Source organism: Rattus norvegicus, chromosome 13, assembly GCF_036323735.1.
Source record: "Rattus norvegicus strain BN/NHsdMcwi chromosome 13, GRCr8, whole genome shotgun sequence".
NCBI classification, from domain to species: Eukaryota; Metazoa; Chordata; class Mammalia; order Rodentia; family Muridae; genus Rattus; species Rattus norvegicus.
Genome location: NC_086031.1, coordinates 84,897,114 through 84,912,175, shown reverse-complemented (window position 1 = coordinate 84,912,175; position 15,062 = coordinate 84,897,114). Strand labels below are relative to the sequence as shown.

Below are 15,062 nucleotides of genomic sequence, written 5' to 3'. Positions count from 1 at the left end.
GCCATCCAGGTATCTGTCTGCCCATTCACCTACCCACCTATCCAGCTCATAGACCAAAGTATTCCATTTATTTTTTAAACTGGGCTGAGCTCATGGCGCTGAAAGTATGTACCTTTTGGCAAGTATTCCCTTTTGACACTTCAATATATATATATATATATATATATATATATATATATATATATATTAGTATCAGTGAGGTAACTGCAGTTAGCAAAGGTGCGAGGTTGCCAATGGGAAGGAAAACCAAAGCCTCAGTCACGAAGGCTGAATATTAACGGGCAGCCTTCCAAAACTAAGGGCTGACTTTGGGGGAAAATGTCATCCCTTTGTTCTCTCTGAGCTCTAGGGCCCTCATCTGAGCCATTGCTGCTGCACTCCTGGCCCTCCCTTTGGAAAAAGGAGCATCCATGTCCTCTGCCTCTCTCATTGTCCTAGAAGTCGCTTGAAGAGATAGACCCGATTCCCCTGTAGAGTCTATCATACGGTCTAGCGTAGAATGACTCAATAAATACGTTTTGAACAATATGCTCTTTATTGAAAGCTGTGGCTGCCAGTTTCTTAAGAGAATACTTCAGCCCCAGGGACTTGCATAGGTAAAAATCAAGGGACTCTGGGCAATCTCCATTGTGTACAGGCTCTGTTCTTCACTTAAGACTTCACACTTTCAAAACTGGAAGTATGAAAACCAGAGAACACACCCGTGTTGTTATACTTGCTCCAGGAAGGTACACCTGCCACTATCAACAGCACTGTGAGTGGCATTTACAGCTTCTCAGTCGACGTGGCATTCTGATAGGATTTCAGAGGGCATTCAAGACTAAGGCCAAGCAAATACTGCTAATAATATATCACACCCTTCCTTGATCCTGTTCCCCCAAGCTCTTTTTCCATCTACCTAACCTTTCAAAGCCACAAAGGTTCTTTATCAAATGGAAAACTATCTATTTATTTATGAATGATACTCCTTGTTAAGTGATAAAATTCCTAACCGACATAAGTTGATAGTAAAGTCTGAATGAAAAATGAATTCTCAAGAATGAGTAAGAAAACGTTGAAAATGTAAATGAGGAAGTCTATCCACCAGATGGAAACCATCAGACTTTCTCTAGGATCCAGGATATGTTAAATTTAGTTGCTTTTGACATCTCAACAAATTGGACTCTTTCAGAACCTGCAAAACCCAACATAACTCTAAATATAAATGCAACTTCATGACACTATAGCCTGCACGTGCACACCGGCTACCTCTGGTGTAACAGGACAGTTGAGTTCTGCCCTCCCAGCTAAGTCCCGCTCCCTGGACTGGTTCTCACTGACTGGCACACTTAGCACGACCTCGGGTTATCTAATCCCTTTTGCTTGCATTTCTTCTTTCACTTGTGTGCTGTGCAAAAGGTAATCTGGCTGTCTTGATACCCAAGAGACTCAGAAGACAATGACGGAGGAAGCCTGGGTCACTGGCAAGCAGTTATCTGGAAAATAAGAGACAAAAATCAGCTAGCTTAAGGTCACAGGCCTGCCCCGGAGGGATCTCTGCCCAGAAACCCGCGGGTCTTTCCCAACACCCGTAGGCGTTCGGAAATCCGTCACCTGAAGAATCACTGCCTGCTCGGAGATCCGTTCGGGGCGCGCTGATCCGCCCCGGGTGACCTTAAGGACCCGCCCTACAGTAGGTACTTAAGGTGGCGCCGGGCCTCACCGCCCGCAGGCTGCGAGCGTAGCCAGCTCCGGCCCCGCAAGTGCGTGAGAGGGCGGTGCCGCAGACTGACAGGACACCTAAACATCCTATTGGTCAAGAGTCTGAGCGACGTAAAGAGGCTCCGCCTTCCGGTCGCCGGCGCCCGCCCCTTTGGCCGCTCTCGGTCGCTGACGTGTCCAGCCGGCAGGCTTCCGCTCCGCCCCTGGGCCGCAGCCACTCACCGCGGCGAAAGGGGCGGGGTGGCCGGGGCCCGCGCTCCCCTCGGCTGCTGCTCGCGGCCCGCCCCGCCGCCCCGGCCCCTCGGATGACCGTATATATTCCAGGCGGGCGCGGGACGCCGGCAAGTAGCCGAGGCGAAGAAGCCGGAGCCTAGTCCAGCCGCGGGAGTGTCGAGGGAGGTAGGAGCCCCCTTCACGCGCGCGCTCCCAAGCCAAGCGCGTGGACCCGGCTACGGGTTGCCACTCGGTGCTCGGCGCCGGCTGCTCGGAGCTTCGGAGGGGCGTGGGCTGTGTCGCGGCGGGTCGGGGATGCGCAGAGGGTCTGGTGCGAGACCAGGGAGAGGAGGCTGGAGTAGTGATGGAGTCCCCGGCGCGTGTCCCCGCTGTTTTGAGTGGGGCCTCACCTAGATGGGGAAGAGGAAACACGAGGGTCTCAGGCTAGGGCCCGGGCATAGTTGTGCCATTTCTGGGGGTCCCCAGTGGGAATAAGTGGTCGCTGGTTCTGTCAGGGGAAAGCGAGTTGGGGTGTTTTGAATCCACGAGGGTAAGAATTGGTAGTTCCGACAAGGACAGTGGATCCCAATGGGGGATGTGGCTAACATAGGACCCGCTTCCCTTGATACAGATAGTTAGAGAGGTCCAGATTTCAGGGTCTCCCCTCAGATGAACGATGAGGCTGGAGGGCTGAGAGCGCACATATGCTTTTGAAGATTTCTAAAAGTTTGGTCTGAGACTGGCTGGTCTTCATCAGCACACTGTGAAATCTGAAATCCGGTGGTAATGATCATGCTAATACGTATGTATTTATGTGAGGCAAAAGTTTAGGGACTTGGAGGTGAAGTTCACTGGGCTTGGATCCAAGAGTTTCCAGGGAACTGAAGGCATTTGTCTATTTCATTATTAGTTGACTCACTTGGCTAAGGGAAAAGACTTCATAGTCTGTGCTGTTAGTCAGCGGTTAGGACTCAAGTTTGTCTCAGTTACCCCCCCCCCCCCAACCTTTTTTTTTTTTTCCTGTTTTTGTTTGTTTGTTTTTGTTTTTGAGACAGGGTTTCTCTGTAGCCCGGGTTGTCCTGGAACTCACTCTGTAGACCAGGCTGGCCCAGAACTCATAGAGATCCATTTGCTTCTGAGTGCTTGGATTAAAGGCGTGTACTACCACCGCCTAGTTCCATATGTTTTGTTTTGTTTTTTTTTTCAAAAGCGATTTACTAACCTATTCTGAGGGCATATAGCAGTAGAGGTGGGTGGGGGGAGGAAATGGGAAATACTGGACTTCTTTAATGTGGCATTTAAATTCTAATAAAGGCATGTTTGATAATGGTTTGTCGTTTATGTTGATCCAGGTGTGTTAGGTTGGAGGCACACACCAAATTTAGTCATAATTTCTAGTGTAGACTTTTGATCTTAGTATAAAAATCCACATCTTTTAAAGTCTCTTCTCTGTTGCTGTATACCATTTACTTACACACGCACACCTCTTACAAAAATCAGGAGATATACTATGGTTATAGTTGTGTCGGGTAAATATAAGTCATGTTTATTATGAATGTTACATAACACATAAATGGATAGATATGAATTTGGTAACAAGTTTTATAGATTGCTGGTTTCTGGGACCAGATATCAAAGTTTACAATAAGTTATTTTATTTGCCTGAACATGTTTTTTCTAAGCACCTATAGGGGAATAGTACTTATTGAATGAGTTTTTTTTTTTTTTTCCCTGAGACAAGGTTTCTCTGTGTATCTCTGGCTGTCCTAAAACACATTCTGTAGATCAACCAGGCCTCAAACTCAGAGATATACCAGCCTCTGCCTCTGACCAGACCACACTGACCCGGAACTCACAGAGATCTATCTGTCTGCTTCCTCAATGCTGGGATTAAAGGAGTAAGCCTCCACTGCCCAGCCTTGAATGACCTTCAAAGGAACAGTTCTACTTAACATTTATCATAGTATGTTTGCATGTACTTTTAGTAGACGAGACCTCTTTGTTTTTTAATCTTAAGAATATATGAAAAAGGCTGGGTCGTCTTCATGAGGAAATACATACACCAGGGAAGTAAAATTATTTGCACAGAGTCAAATGATGGGGCAAGGGACAACTGGAGTGAGGAGCCAAGAGCTCGGGGCGCTTCTTTGGTTACACATGTCCCCAGGGATCTGACTATAACATGCCCCCTCAGTTCCTCACAAAAACAGGGCTGAACATGAGTAGGAATCATTCCTTGGGAAATAATACAAATCTACTTTTCCCTACTGTCTTATTTTTTATTTAATAGAAAATTATCTTTGAGAATTTTGTACATATCCCAGCTATCTTATTAAATGTTTTTTAAAAAAGTGATATAACTCTTGAAACTTAGAAGTCAACTGAAATCCTTTTTTTTTTTTTTGGTATTTAGAGTCAGGGTTTCTCTCTGTAGCCCTGGCAGCCCTGGAACTCGCTCTGTAGATCAGGCAGGCATTGATCTCACAGAGATGTGTCTGTCTCTGCCTCCTGAGTGCTGGAACTAAAGGCAAGACCACCACTGCCCAGCTGAAATACCTTTTAATATCCTAGAAAGTGTCCAAGCTAGGCCTCCTAACCTCCTGGCCTTTGTGTCTCCCTCTGCTCAGAGGAATTCATTCAGACTGTGATTTGTTTTCTTGTACTGGTGACCTTGAGAGTTTTATCACACAACTCTAGTGTTACCAACTAGCGTTCTGCTGTCTAGTCAGCAGTTTCTTTTTGGATGTTTGGTAAGTGTATGGAGTTGAAAATGACCCGAAGTAAAGGATAGAGTCTCTCCAGTCACCAATCGTCCCTAAATCTGTTGTGCCAACATTTATTTAGCGAATGGCATCATGTTTCTGTATTGGGTGTTTCACATGCTACTTCCTCAAGAACACTTGGACCTAAGCTTGCTTTATGTCTTCTTATATATTCTCAAGAATTAGCCAAACAGACACCCCCCTCCCCACCCCTGGATGCTGCTGCTTCTTACCTAGTTTCCCACTACTGTGCCGTGAGGACTTAGTCCTTCCGCCCGCTATATGTCTCCTCATAGCCGTAGCTCATGTCCTTTTACACTCGTCTCCTCCTCTGGAATGTGATTGCTTTCTTGTTCTTTATCTTACTCCCCTACCATCCACATCAGACTCTGGTGGGCAGTAAGTGCTCATTAAATATTTGGTGGATGAGTTAATACTCACATAAAAGTTACATTTCCTCCTTAAATTCTCAGTCATCACGCATGCTCATGAAAGGGTTGCTTTTATGGGTAACCTAGTCACATGTGAGGAGGGTGACTGGGGATGAATCACCACTCAGTGTAGTTTTGTGACACAAAAAAGCAAACCATGTTGGGCCCATAGGTTATTCTGGAAATGAAAAGTCCCTAATGGCGTCGTTTCCAGCGTAATGTAGCAAGATACTTTACTACATCCTTGGTAATGACTGCTAGTAAACTTGTGAAGGTTTACTGTGAGGCTGGGTGTTACTCCAGCAACACCCCTTTTTGTCTGTGTTTCCTATGGGTCTTGGTTCCATCAAGAAGCCACGCTGAGTGATGAGCATACCCATGTTTGTACTGACTGCTCTATGATGCTCACTTGATGAAGTCACTGAAGGATTCCATTCTCAGAGTCTCCTTTGTACAGGGCTGCAGCAGCCTTCAGGCCTGCTGCCACCATGTCCTGATCTCTGAGTATATATGACACTGGAGGCATTTTCCTTATTGCTCCCATTGAGGACATTTTCTTTTTCTTATATAAACTTTTTGGCTTTGTCCTTAGTAGCTCTTCCATGTCCAAAAGGTTGTGACTTAGCATTTTATAGAGGCCTCTCAGTACCCTAGGCACTTTCAAAACTGCTTTTCATCACAGTGAGGATACCTCTAACTTTAGAGGTAAGTGCTCCTTTGCTGTCTGTTTGTGTGCCGTTGAGGTAGGGCCGTGCTCTGTAGCTTGGACATAGTCTTATTCGGTAGCCTAAAGGATCCTCAGATTCTTCATCTTGCTTCATCAATACAAATGCTAAGATGGCGGCATTCACCATCCCACCTGGCCGAGAACTGTCTTTGCTCCATTTTATAGACAAAAAATTAGGGCATTGAAAGGTTAGATAACTAGACCAAAATCACAAAGTTGGACCATGGTGGAATTGAGGTAAGAACCTGAGTCAGTCTGATTCTAAAGCTCAGTGTTGGTCGCCACCATTATTATGCCTGTGTTGAAGTGAGACCTCTCTCATTGGGTTCTTTGTATTTCCCCTGCTTTTGTGAGGACAGAGGAGGAGGATAGACTTGGAGTCACATACATCTGAGTTAAAAATTCCCATCTTTCTAGGTAGTAGTGATGCAGCCAAAGGCAAATTACATAACTTTACTTTGAGCTTCATTTTCTCATTGGTTGTGAACGGTTATTTGTTAGGTCTCAGCATTGGATGAAAATTATTCCCATTTTATAGACACTGGGGTTGAAAGTATTTATGACTTGGTATAGGCAATAAAGTTAGGAATGTCCCATCTGTTCCCACATCTGGCAGCAGTGTGATGGGCGTCTGGCGTGCCTCTAGGAATGCTGAGAACAAGAGGCGTCTCTGGTGTTGCAGCATGGTCTGTTTTCATGTTACAGCAAGACTTCTCTAGGAAGTGCAGGTGACCCGAGTGTCCAGGATGTCTGCCACGTACTTTCTGTGAGGTAGACTCCTTTTGACTTTTTGTGTCTGGTGCTGCACTGGGTGAGCCTGCACATGCTGCCCTTTTGGCTGCAAAAGCCATAGTGCTATTCTTACCCTTGCCTTGATGGACACAAGGTGTAGAATTCCCTCTGCAGTTTGTAAAGGTTGATGCTGAAGGGCCCTGCTGAGGTAGGAACTGGGCATCTCATTTTATAGGTGCGGGATGGGAGGCCTGGGGCAGTTGAATGATGCATATGCACTGTCGAATGCTCTGTACCCCTGGTCACCATCCTTCAACAGGAGGTTAGGCTGCTTGTTTTGTACCTCCTTCCCTTTAACTGCCACAGCTAAGCAGTTGGATTGCAATGCAGTGGTGACTTTTTTTAAGTGAGCCTCGAAGTTATCCCTTTCATTCATACCCGGCAACCAGTCTGGGCCATACATTTGGTTTTTCTGTTTTGCTTTCTTCCATTCATTTTCTTTTTCAGTTAGCATACAAAATAATGGATCTCATTATGGCATTTTTAGGCATGTATCACACATAGTTCATATTGTTTTCCTACTGCTTTCTTAGTCCCCTTTTCTTAAATAGTGTCACCTGTATGTATGTGTAGTTAAGTTTGGATTCTACATATAAAGAGGAATGTATATTTGGTCTGTTCATTCTCCATTCTACTCCCTTGGACCTTTTCCCCTTTTTAGTTCCTCTTTTGCTTTCATGGTGCATGCATATGTGCATGTGTATGTTTTAAATCTAGATTCTGCATATGAGAGAAAAATGCAATATTTGTCTGAATTTGGTTATCTTCACTGATGACCTTCTAGTTCCATATATTTTTCAGAAAATGGCATTTCATTCTTTATGACTAAATAAAATCCCATTACTCTACAGATCATATTTTCTTTATCAGTTTGTGTGTTGATGGTGTCTAGGATGGCTCCATACCTTGGCTATTAGGAACAGTGCAGCAAGAACTGTGGACGTGCTGGTCGGTTTCCCCGCATGCTGACTTAGATAGCCAGAACTGGCTATAGCTAGGTCCTGTGGTAGTTCTACTTTTAGATTTCGAGTAACTTCCATCCTGATTTCTATAGCAGATACACTATTTCATGTTTCGTTAGCCTCATACAAGTGTCCCTTTAGCTACGCGTGTTGTCACTCTGTTTTTTAATGTTTTACTTTTTACGTGTGTGTGTGTGTGTGTGTGTGTGTGTGTGCGCGCGCGCGCGCGTGTGTGCGTGCGCGCACGCTCGCTCGCTCGCTCGCTCGTGTGAACATCTTATGGAACTTGGTTCTCTCTTTTCACCGAGTATGTCCTGCGGATAGACCTCGTGTGCTCAGATGTAGAGACAAGTGCCTTTGAGCCATCTTATCTGTGTTTGATTTCTTTTTTGATGATTACCATTCTAATTGGGCCCCTTGGGTATTTATATCCACAGTTGTGTTTTAGCTTGCTTTCCTTCTAGCTGTCCTAATTTACAGTATATTCTGTACCATGGCTTCTCTCTCTCATCTTTTTAAAGCATATGGTGATAGTGCCTTGTCTATCATTCCATTGTTGGCTTCACATCTCTTACTCTTTGATCTACAGTCTGTTGCTGGGTTTTCATGGGCTAGCCCTACCCTACACCATATCCTGTCATTGTGTGTAAGCCTTCACTTTCTGACTGATTCCTATCTTCTTCATGCTCATTCACCAGGGCCATCAAGGTTTCCTTGTTTCCTGCTCTTATCTATGCAGTCTGTTTGACCCCCTCCAGGGTTAAAGAGCTAGATTGTGAACATTTCCCAGCTGGTGTCTGTTCAGATCTTGCATTTATCAGTACTAGGTGGGTGGTAGACTAAATATTTCTTGATGCTCTTACTTTTTAGCACCATGCGGTTTAAGATTTGGCCTTGTGATCCTGGGATACTCATGCTTGTGGCTAACACGGTCTTCCTTCCCTGATTGTTGTGTGCATCACCTTTCTTTGTAGTTGGGGCGCAGGTCTTAGTGAGTAGATGATGGGAATGATCCTGTTTCCCTGTGGGGGCTGCTATTGAAATGTAGCTCTCACAGTTACTGGTGGGTGTACTCTGATACAACAGTAGTTCTCTCCATTGGAGGCAAAAGGACAACAGTGGTGCAGCAGCAGCAGATGTGGACAGTGGCAGGGGAGTGAGATCATGGGGGCAGGTGCCACCCCGGTGTCTGCTGCGGAGCTTTGTGCTAGAGCCTCCTCTATGTGAATACTGATGACAGTTACAAGTGATGCAGAGTGGTAGCAAGGTGGATGAGACTTGTAAGTAGAGTGCTTCCCTGTAGTGCCGGCACATAGTGCTAATTACTGTTTAAAGTTGAGCTTTCACAAATATTGACTGTCAGAAAGGCAGAAGTTCATTTCTAAATATTGAGTTTTTAAAAACATATTGTCTAACATAGCTTAAAGACGCGGCTATGTTCTGAGAAATGTGTCATTAGGTGGTTTCATTACTGTGCAAACATCATACATATTATAATCTCATGAGACCACTGTTAAATAAGTGATCTTGGCCAAAACGTCAGGACATCTGTCTGCCCTTTCTTAATTCCTTTTCTTTTTGGTTCACAGCTCCCCCTCCTCTGTTTTTACAAAGCCTCACTACCAGAGCACCATGAATGTTAATGACCTCAGACAGAGGTTGTCCGCGGCTGGGCAGCAGCACCTGCTGCAGTTCTGGAGTGAGCTGTCAGAAGCCCAGCAGGGAGAACTTTATATGGAACTCCAAGCCATGAACTTTGAAGAGCTGAACTCATTTTTCCAGAAGGCCGTTGGCGAATTTGATCGATCTTCTCACCAAGAAAAGGTGGATGCACGGATGGAGCCTGTGCCCAGACAGGTTTTGGGCAGTGCTACCAGAGATCAAGACCAGCTGCAGGCCTGGGAGAGCGAAGGTACTGGGCTTGTTTATGCTTGTTTGCCCAGGGTTGTGAGATGTGCTGAAATTGTTCAAGTTGCTGGGTCATGTAGCACTGTGCCTGTCATACTCGACATCAGGTGACCCACTAGCAAGTGGCAAACATTCTCGCCAAGGTAGCTGCAGTGTCTGCCGTGGCTGGTCTACATCCTGCTTGAGTTATCGCTGCCTGGTTTCAAAGCTTTTCTCTAGTCTTTATTTGGCCTCAGTCTCTTTGTCTTTAAATTCCATACTCTTGCTAGGTTACTTTTCCTGAAATTTTGTCTCACGAGTTAAATGTTCCAATTTAAGCTGCTTTGACCTGAAAAATCTGCCTTAAACTGGTTTTCCACGCCTGCATTTCCAGCTCTGTTTTCTTCTGTGTTACTATATCTCATTCTGTTGCTGCACATACTGTAGCTGAGGCAAGCAATCCACCTCACCTAGGTGCTCTGTTATGCGTTTCCTCCTGTGTTTATATTTATCTTTAGTTTGGTCTGGGTTGTGCCCTTTCTCTGCTTAGGGTAGCACCTTGAAGGTCATGGAGCTGGGTAGGCCAACGTTCTGCTACTGTGGACTGACATTCTTTCTTTTGTTAGGGAGGTACTAGAGCTCAAGCCCAGGGCCTTCTGCGTGTGAGGAAAGCACTCTGCCACCAACCCCATCTCTAGACAGGGTCTTAGTTGCCTGCTGGTTTTGAGCTCACCATAAAGGCCAGGAAAGCTTTGAACCTGCAGCCCTTCTGCTTTGGCCTCCTCAGTAGCCAGAGAACTATAGTCCTAATTCTTACACTCATTCTTCAAAAATTGTTTTCTTTTTAAAGAAATTTATATGTATAAGTGTCTTACCTTTACCCTCATGTTTGTCAGTAGATCACATGTGTGCAGTGCCCACGGAGGCCAGAAGAGGGTGTTAGACCACTTCAGAATGAAGTTAGAGAAGGTTGTTATTATGTAGGTGCTGGGAATTGAACTCAGGACCTCTAAGTCTGCTCTGAACTGCTGAGCCGTGACTCCAGCTTCCTTACACTTATTCTTTAAGAGTCTCCGTATTTGCTATTGTCAGTGCTCTCCTCGCTATCCGAAGTTGGAATAGTTGTGTATGCTTGCATTTGAGGCTGCCTTTAAGTAACAGCTATTTGCATTTGTCTTCCTAATTGCGTCATAGACATTTGAAGAGCAACACATGTCCTGTATGTCTGTGTATGTCAGACATCATTTAGAAGGAAAATTTGCAGTTATACACGGATCAATATTATGTGTTGAATTTGCCCACAGATTTCTTGTTCAAAACATATAATTTATTCTTATGTCTAATACTAACTTACACTTTGGAGAATGGCAGAATAGTTCCACAGTAGCTTTTTGGTAGAGTTGAAAACTTTGCTTTTGTAATCTAGTCCTCCTTTAAATAATAAGTTTGTTAAAAGTATACCCTCAGCCTGTGCATTAGTTACTTTTGCATAGCTCTAATGAAACAAACCAGTTTAAAGAGAGAAATGTGTGTGTGTGTGTGTGTATTCCTAGTTTCAGAGAGTTCCCTCCGTCCTGATCATGAGGGCTTGGTGGAGCTGAGCAGCTCACATCATGGTGGACCTGGAAGTAACAAAAGAAGACCAGGAGCTTGCATCTCCTTCCCTGGCTCCTTCTTTCCCGCTTTGACTCTGTCAGGGCTCCTCCCCATAGGATGGTGTCATCCTCCTGGACAGAGGGTTTCTTTCCCTTTATTTAATCTTCCCTAGAAATACCCTCACAGATATACCCAGGAATGTGCCCTACCAGTCTCCTCGGTGAACCTGGGTCTCTGTCAGGTTGACAATGAAGACAGAGCAACACAGCCGTTGAGTGTTTGCCTGCACCTCTCGTTAAGTCTCTGCCTGCTCTCTTAGCTGAATGAACAAGTGAGACTAATATAGAAACTACTTTCAAAATACCAGAAATTGCCTATATCAGATCGGTTTTTCTTATATTACCTAGTTGTGCACATGTTTGCTTTCATAGATGGAAATAATGTCATAGCAACAATATTATCTAGGTGGCTATTTTTTTCTTTTGCCTTTTGACATTCCACCTCGCACTCCATGAAATAAGAAGAAAACTGGTGACATTGACCTTCTCTGTATCTCTCCCTCCCCTAGGCCAACAGGTTTATTGGTTTTTGAGTTGTGTTCCAAAGAGCCCCAGAGAGCTCACTTGTGGGGAAGCCATTTATTTCATACAGGGAAGAGGAAGCTGGTTCTAACCAGGCAGGTCTCTAGCCTTTCACATCTGTCACAATGGTTCCACTTCCTTCTGTTCTGTGTATTCAGTTGGGATATGAGGCTTTATTCAGAAGGAGTTAAAAGGACTTATTCAAAAGGATGTTAAAGAGCAGCTTGAGAAAGATTGGTTATTCGTTCAGAGGATGCCTTTGAGATCTGAAATGCACGCATATGCCTGACCTAGCCTCTTGCCAAGAGAGTATGGCTAGCCTGGCCCCTTATGAAGGAAGCCATGGCCAACCTACCCTTTTACCAAGGTTTACCAAGCTGTGGCTAACCTAGTTTCTTACTGAGAATTGGGCAGGCCACTCAGAATCAGAGAATGACTTTCAGGTGAACCCTTATGAATGGAGAGTTTTGGTGAGACGGTGACTTATACTGACTTTGGAATCGTTAATCTTGCCTTCCTGCCCTGGGTTTCAAAAAGAGTCCTGCTCCAAATCAGGATATAGTGAACTCCTATATCCCAGCTGCCATGTTTCTTCTTAGGGATTAAGGAGGGTGGAGTCATAGCATTTACGGTTCAGGAATCTGGTATAGAGGCTGTAAGCAACAAGCAGGCCCCCTTTGGAGTCTTTAGCTCTGTAGAACTAATCGACATGTATAATTTTTCATTTAAAGTATAATCCACAGTTGTTAGAACCGAGTGTGGCCCAAGAAGGAACAAAGCAAACTTCCTTTTGGCTCAGTATCAGGAAACCATATTTATTTGTGGTTTAACAGTAGGGTGGAGGGGATCTTGTAACTGATTTTATATCCTTCTCACTTAGCCAGAAATTGCTGTGTGTTTGCATAGTCATAGCAATAGAAAGTTTCTGCAGTTACTAATCAGAGGAAGGAGTTCACAGTGGTGAAGATTATAGCATTGTATTTTATGTGCTGGGAGGAGCCTCATAACTGTTTCAAGGACAATTTTGTTTTCTTCATGATGGTAGAAAAAAGTACTGTGTAGTAGTTTCCAAGTGTCTGTTATGGAAATGATAATGGACATTTGAAACTGAGGGTAGAAAGTTATTTCTTAGGGGTAAGTAACCTCCTTGTTGAAGAGAGGTCTTACTTTAATTTGAGTTTTAAAGTTTTCTGGCTACACAGAAATAATGTAACAGAATAACAACTGGGAACTCTTGAGATCTTGAAAGAGAAGCAATTAGAAGCTTTGAGAAGAATACCATTTTAGTAAATATACACTGGAAAATATGATTGGTTGGTACAAATGCCATCTTTTACTTAAAATGCTTATTTAGTTGAGTACTCCCACTTATACCAATAACTATTCTGTGTTACCCGTTTTCTTGCCCATAAGACACTTGCCTAACATTTATCGAGTTGCTGGGGATGGGTGCTGGGGCCTCGTCTGGCTGGGTAGTAAGAGGCCCAAGCACTCGGCTGCATCCCAGTACTGTACCTGTTTCTTCTCTTTCTATAGCAGCATGGTGGGAAGATAACTGTCTTGTGGAGAAGAAATGTGCTCAACATTATTTCCTCTAGTTTTTCTTAGGTCTAGTATAGTAATGTTTTAATAGATTTGTTTTATTTTAAAGGTAATACATATCTTAAAGAAGAAAATACTAAAATACTAAATACTAAAAATGTTAAAGAAAAAAAGAAAAATTCTGCCATCCCATACTCTATACATCCCATACTCTATACATCCCATACTCTATACATCCCATACTCTATACATCCCATACTCTATACATCCCATACTCCATACATCCCATACTCCATACATCCCATACTCTATACATCCCATACTCCATACATCCCATACTCCATACATCCCATACTCTATACATCCCATACTCTATACATCCCATACTCCATACATCCCATACTCCATACATCCCATACTCCATACATCCCATACTCCATACATCCCATACTCTATATATCCCATACTCTATACATCCCATACTCTATACATCCCATACTCTATACATCCCATACTCCATACATCCCATACTCTATACATCCCATACTCTATACATCCCATACTCCATACATCCCATACTCTATACATCCCATACTCCATACATCCCATACTCTATACATCCCATACTCCATACATCCCATACTCCATACATCCCATACTCCATACATCCCATACTCCATACATCCCATACTCCATACATCCCATACTCTATACATCCCATACTCTATACAACCAGTAGTGTTTTATAGTATTTTCTTTTACATACACACGTAGGATATCATTGTGTAGAAATTTATATGGATTTATTATTAAATAGGTCAAGTATATTAAAACAAATATTTTGAGACAAATATGGTCTAGTAAATGCCTACATATGCTACTTTCACTAAAAGTTAAATTTTTTTGGCTTCATGTGTCCTCCCTTTTGTTCCCTTTTTTCTTTGTTGCTGTATTCCAGATATCATTCTGTTTTTATCTTAATAGTTCAATATATGACTTGAAATATGTATACCGTGCCAAATATCTCTTCCCAACCCACATTAATCACAATGCCGTTTTGTTGACTGCCTAGTGAAGTTCACAGTAATGCGTTAGTTTATAAAATGAGTTCAGATGGGGATGGGGATGGTCTTGATTAGTCTACTTGTTGTGTTTAACATTTTGGGAGCATTCAGTTGTAACATGTGATTACAACTTAACAACTTACTGTGGGCATGGCGGTACATGCCTCTAGTGTAATACATGGGTGTGGAAGCAGGAGGATCACTATTAGGTCAGGTCCACTTTTGGCTGCATGGAAAGTTTGAGGCCAGAGGTATGTGAGACTTTGTCTCAAAAAAACCAAGGTAAGACAAAGCTTTTGTGTTCCAGTGTTTCCTCTGACTAGCTTTCTTGATAGCTTTCCTTCCTTTGTCCTAGTAGAATCACCTGCTGATGCCGCTTGACTTGTCCTGAAGTGTCCACAGTTTAAATGGACGTTCTGTTGTGCTTTGCTTTGGAGGCACCCACGAGACCGTCCTTGTTTTAGGCACCTGTCCAAGTTAAAGCACAGGGAGGAACTAGTACGACCCGGAAGCTATCCAGGAAGGGTCTGACCTTCTCAAGCCACTACAGACTGCTCTGTTTCTTGTTATGTTATCCAGGGAGAGTGCTCAGAACCTTCTGGGATCACACTGCCAAAGAGAGATGTTCTCTAGACCTGCAGTTGTCTCTCTCTGGCTTAATGTTTTATTTTTTCTGTCTGTGTTAAAATCTATCCTGTAAGAAAGTGTTAACCAGGTCCTATTATGGAGAGGTAAAAAGGAGGATAAAGGGTATACTTTTTCATATTTCTGAAGACTCTTGAGGGCACACATACACACGTGTGT

The 15,062-nt window shown here is 43.7% G+C and overlaps 1 protein-coding gene and 1 long non-coding RNA gene across 4 annotated transcripts in view; one reads left to right on the top strand and one right to left on the bottom strand.

The window, feature by feature from the left end:
• Positions 1-512: 512 nt before the first annotated feature.
• LOC102549303 (uncharacterized) lies at positions 513-1,731 on the bottom strand. Its single transcript, XR_359101.5, has 2 exons — positions 1,594-1,731; positions 513-1,475 (listed from the first exon to the last, which is right to left on the bottom strand). It is a non-coding gene; the product is annotated as an uncharacterized LOC102549303 (long non-coding RNA).
• Positions 1,470-15,062, top strand: part of Uap1 (UDP-N-acetylglucosamine pyrophosphorylase 1) — a 34,988-nt gene continuing 21,395 nt past the window's right edge. Inside the window, exons 1-2 of one of the 3 annotated variants that reach the window (XM_006250222.3) lie at positions 1,470-2,100; positions 9,178-9,500. In XM_006250222.3, the coding sequence (XP_006250284.1) occupies positions 9,221-9,500 (280 nt within the window). In that variant the 5' untranslated portion in view covers positions 1,470-2,100; positions 9,178-9,220. The remainder of the gene's footprint in view (positions 2,101-9,177; positions 9,501-15,062) is intronic. The other 2 variants (XM_006250223.3, NM_001191930.1) reach the window with 2 other exon arrangements.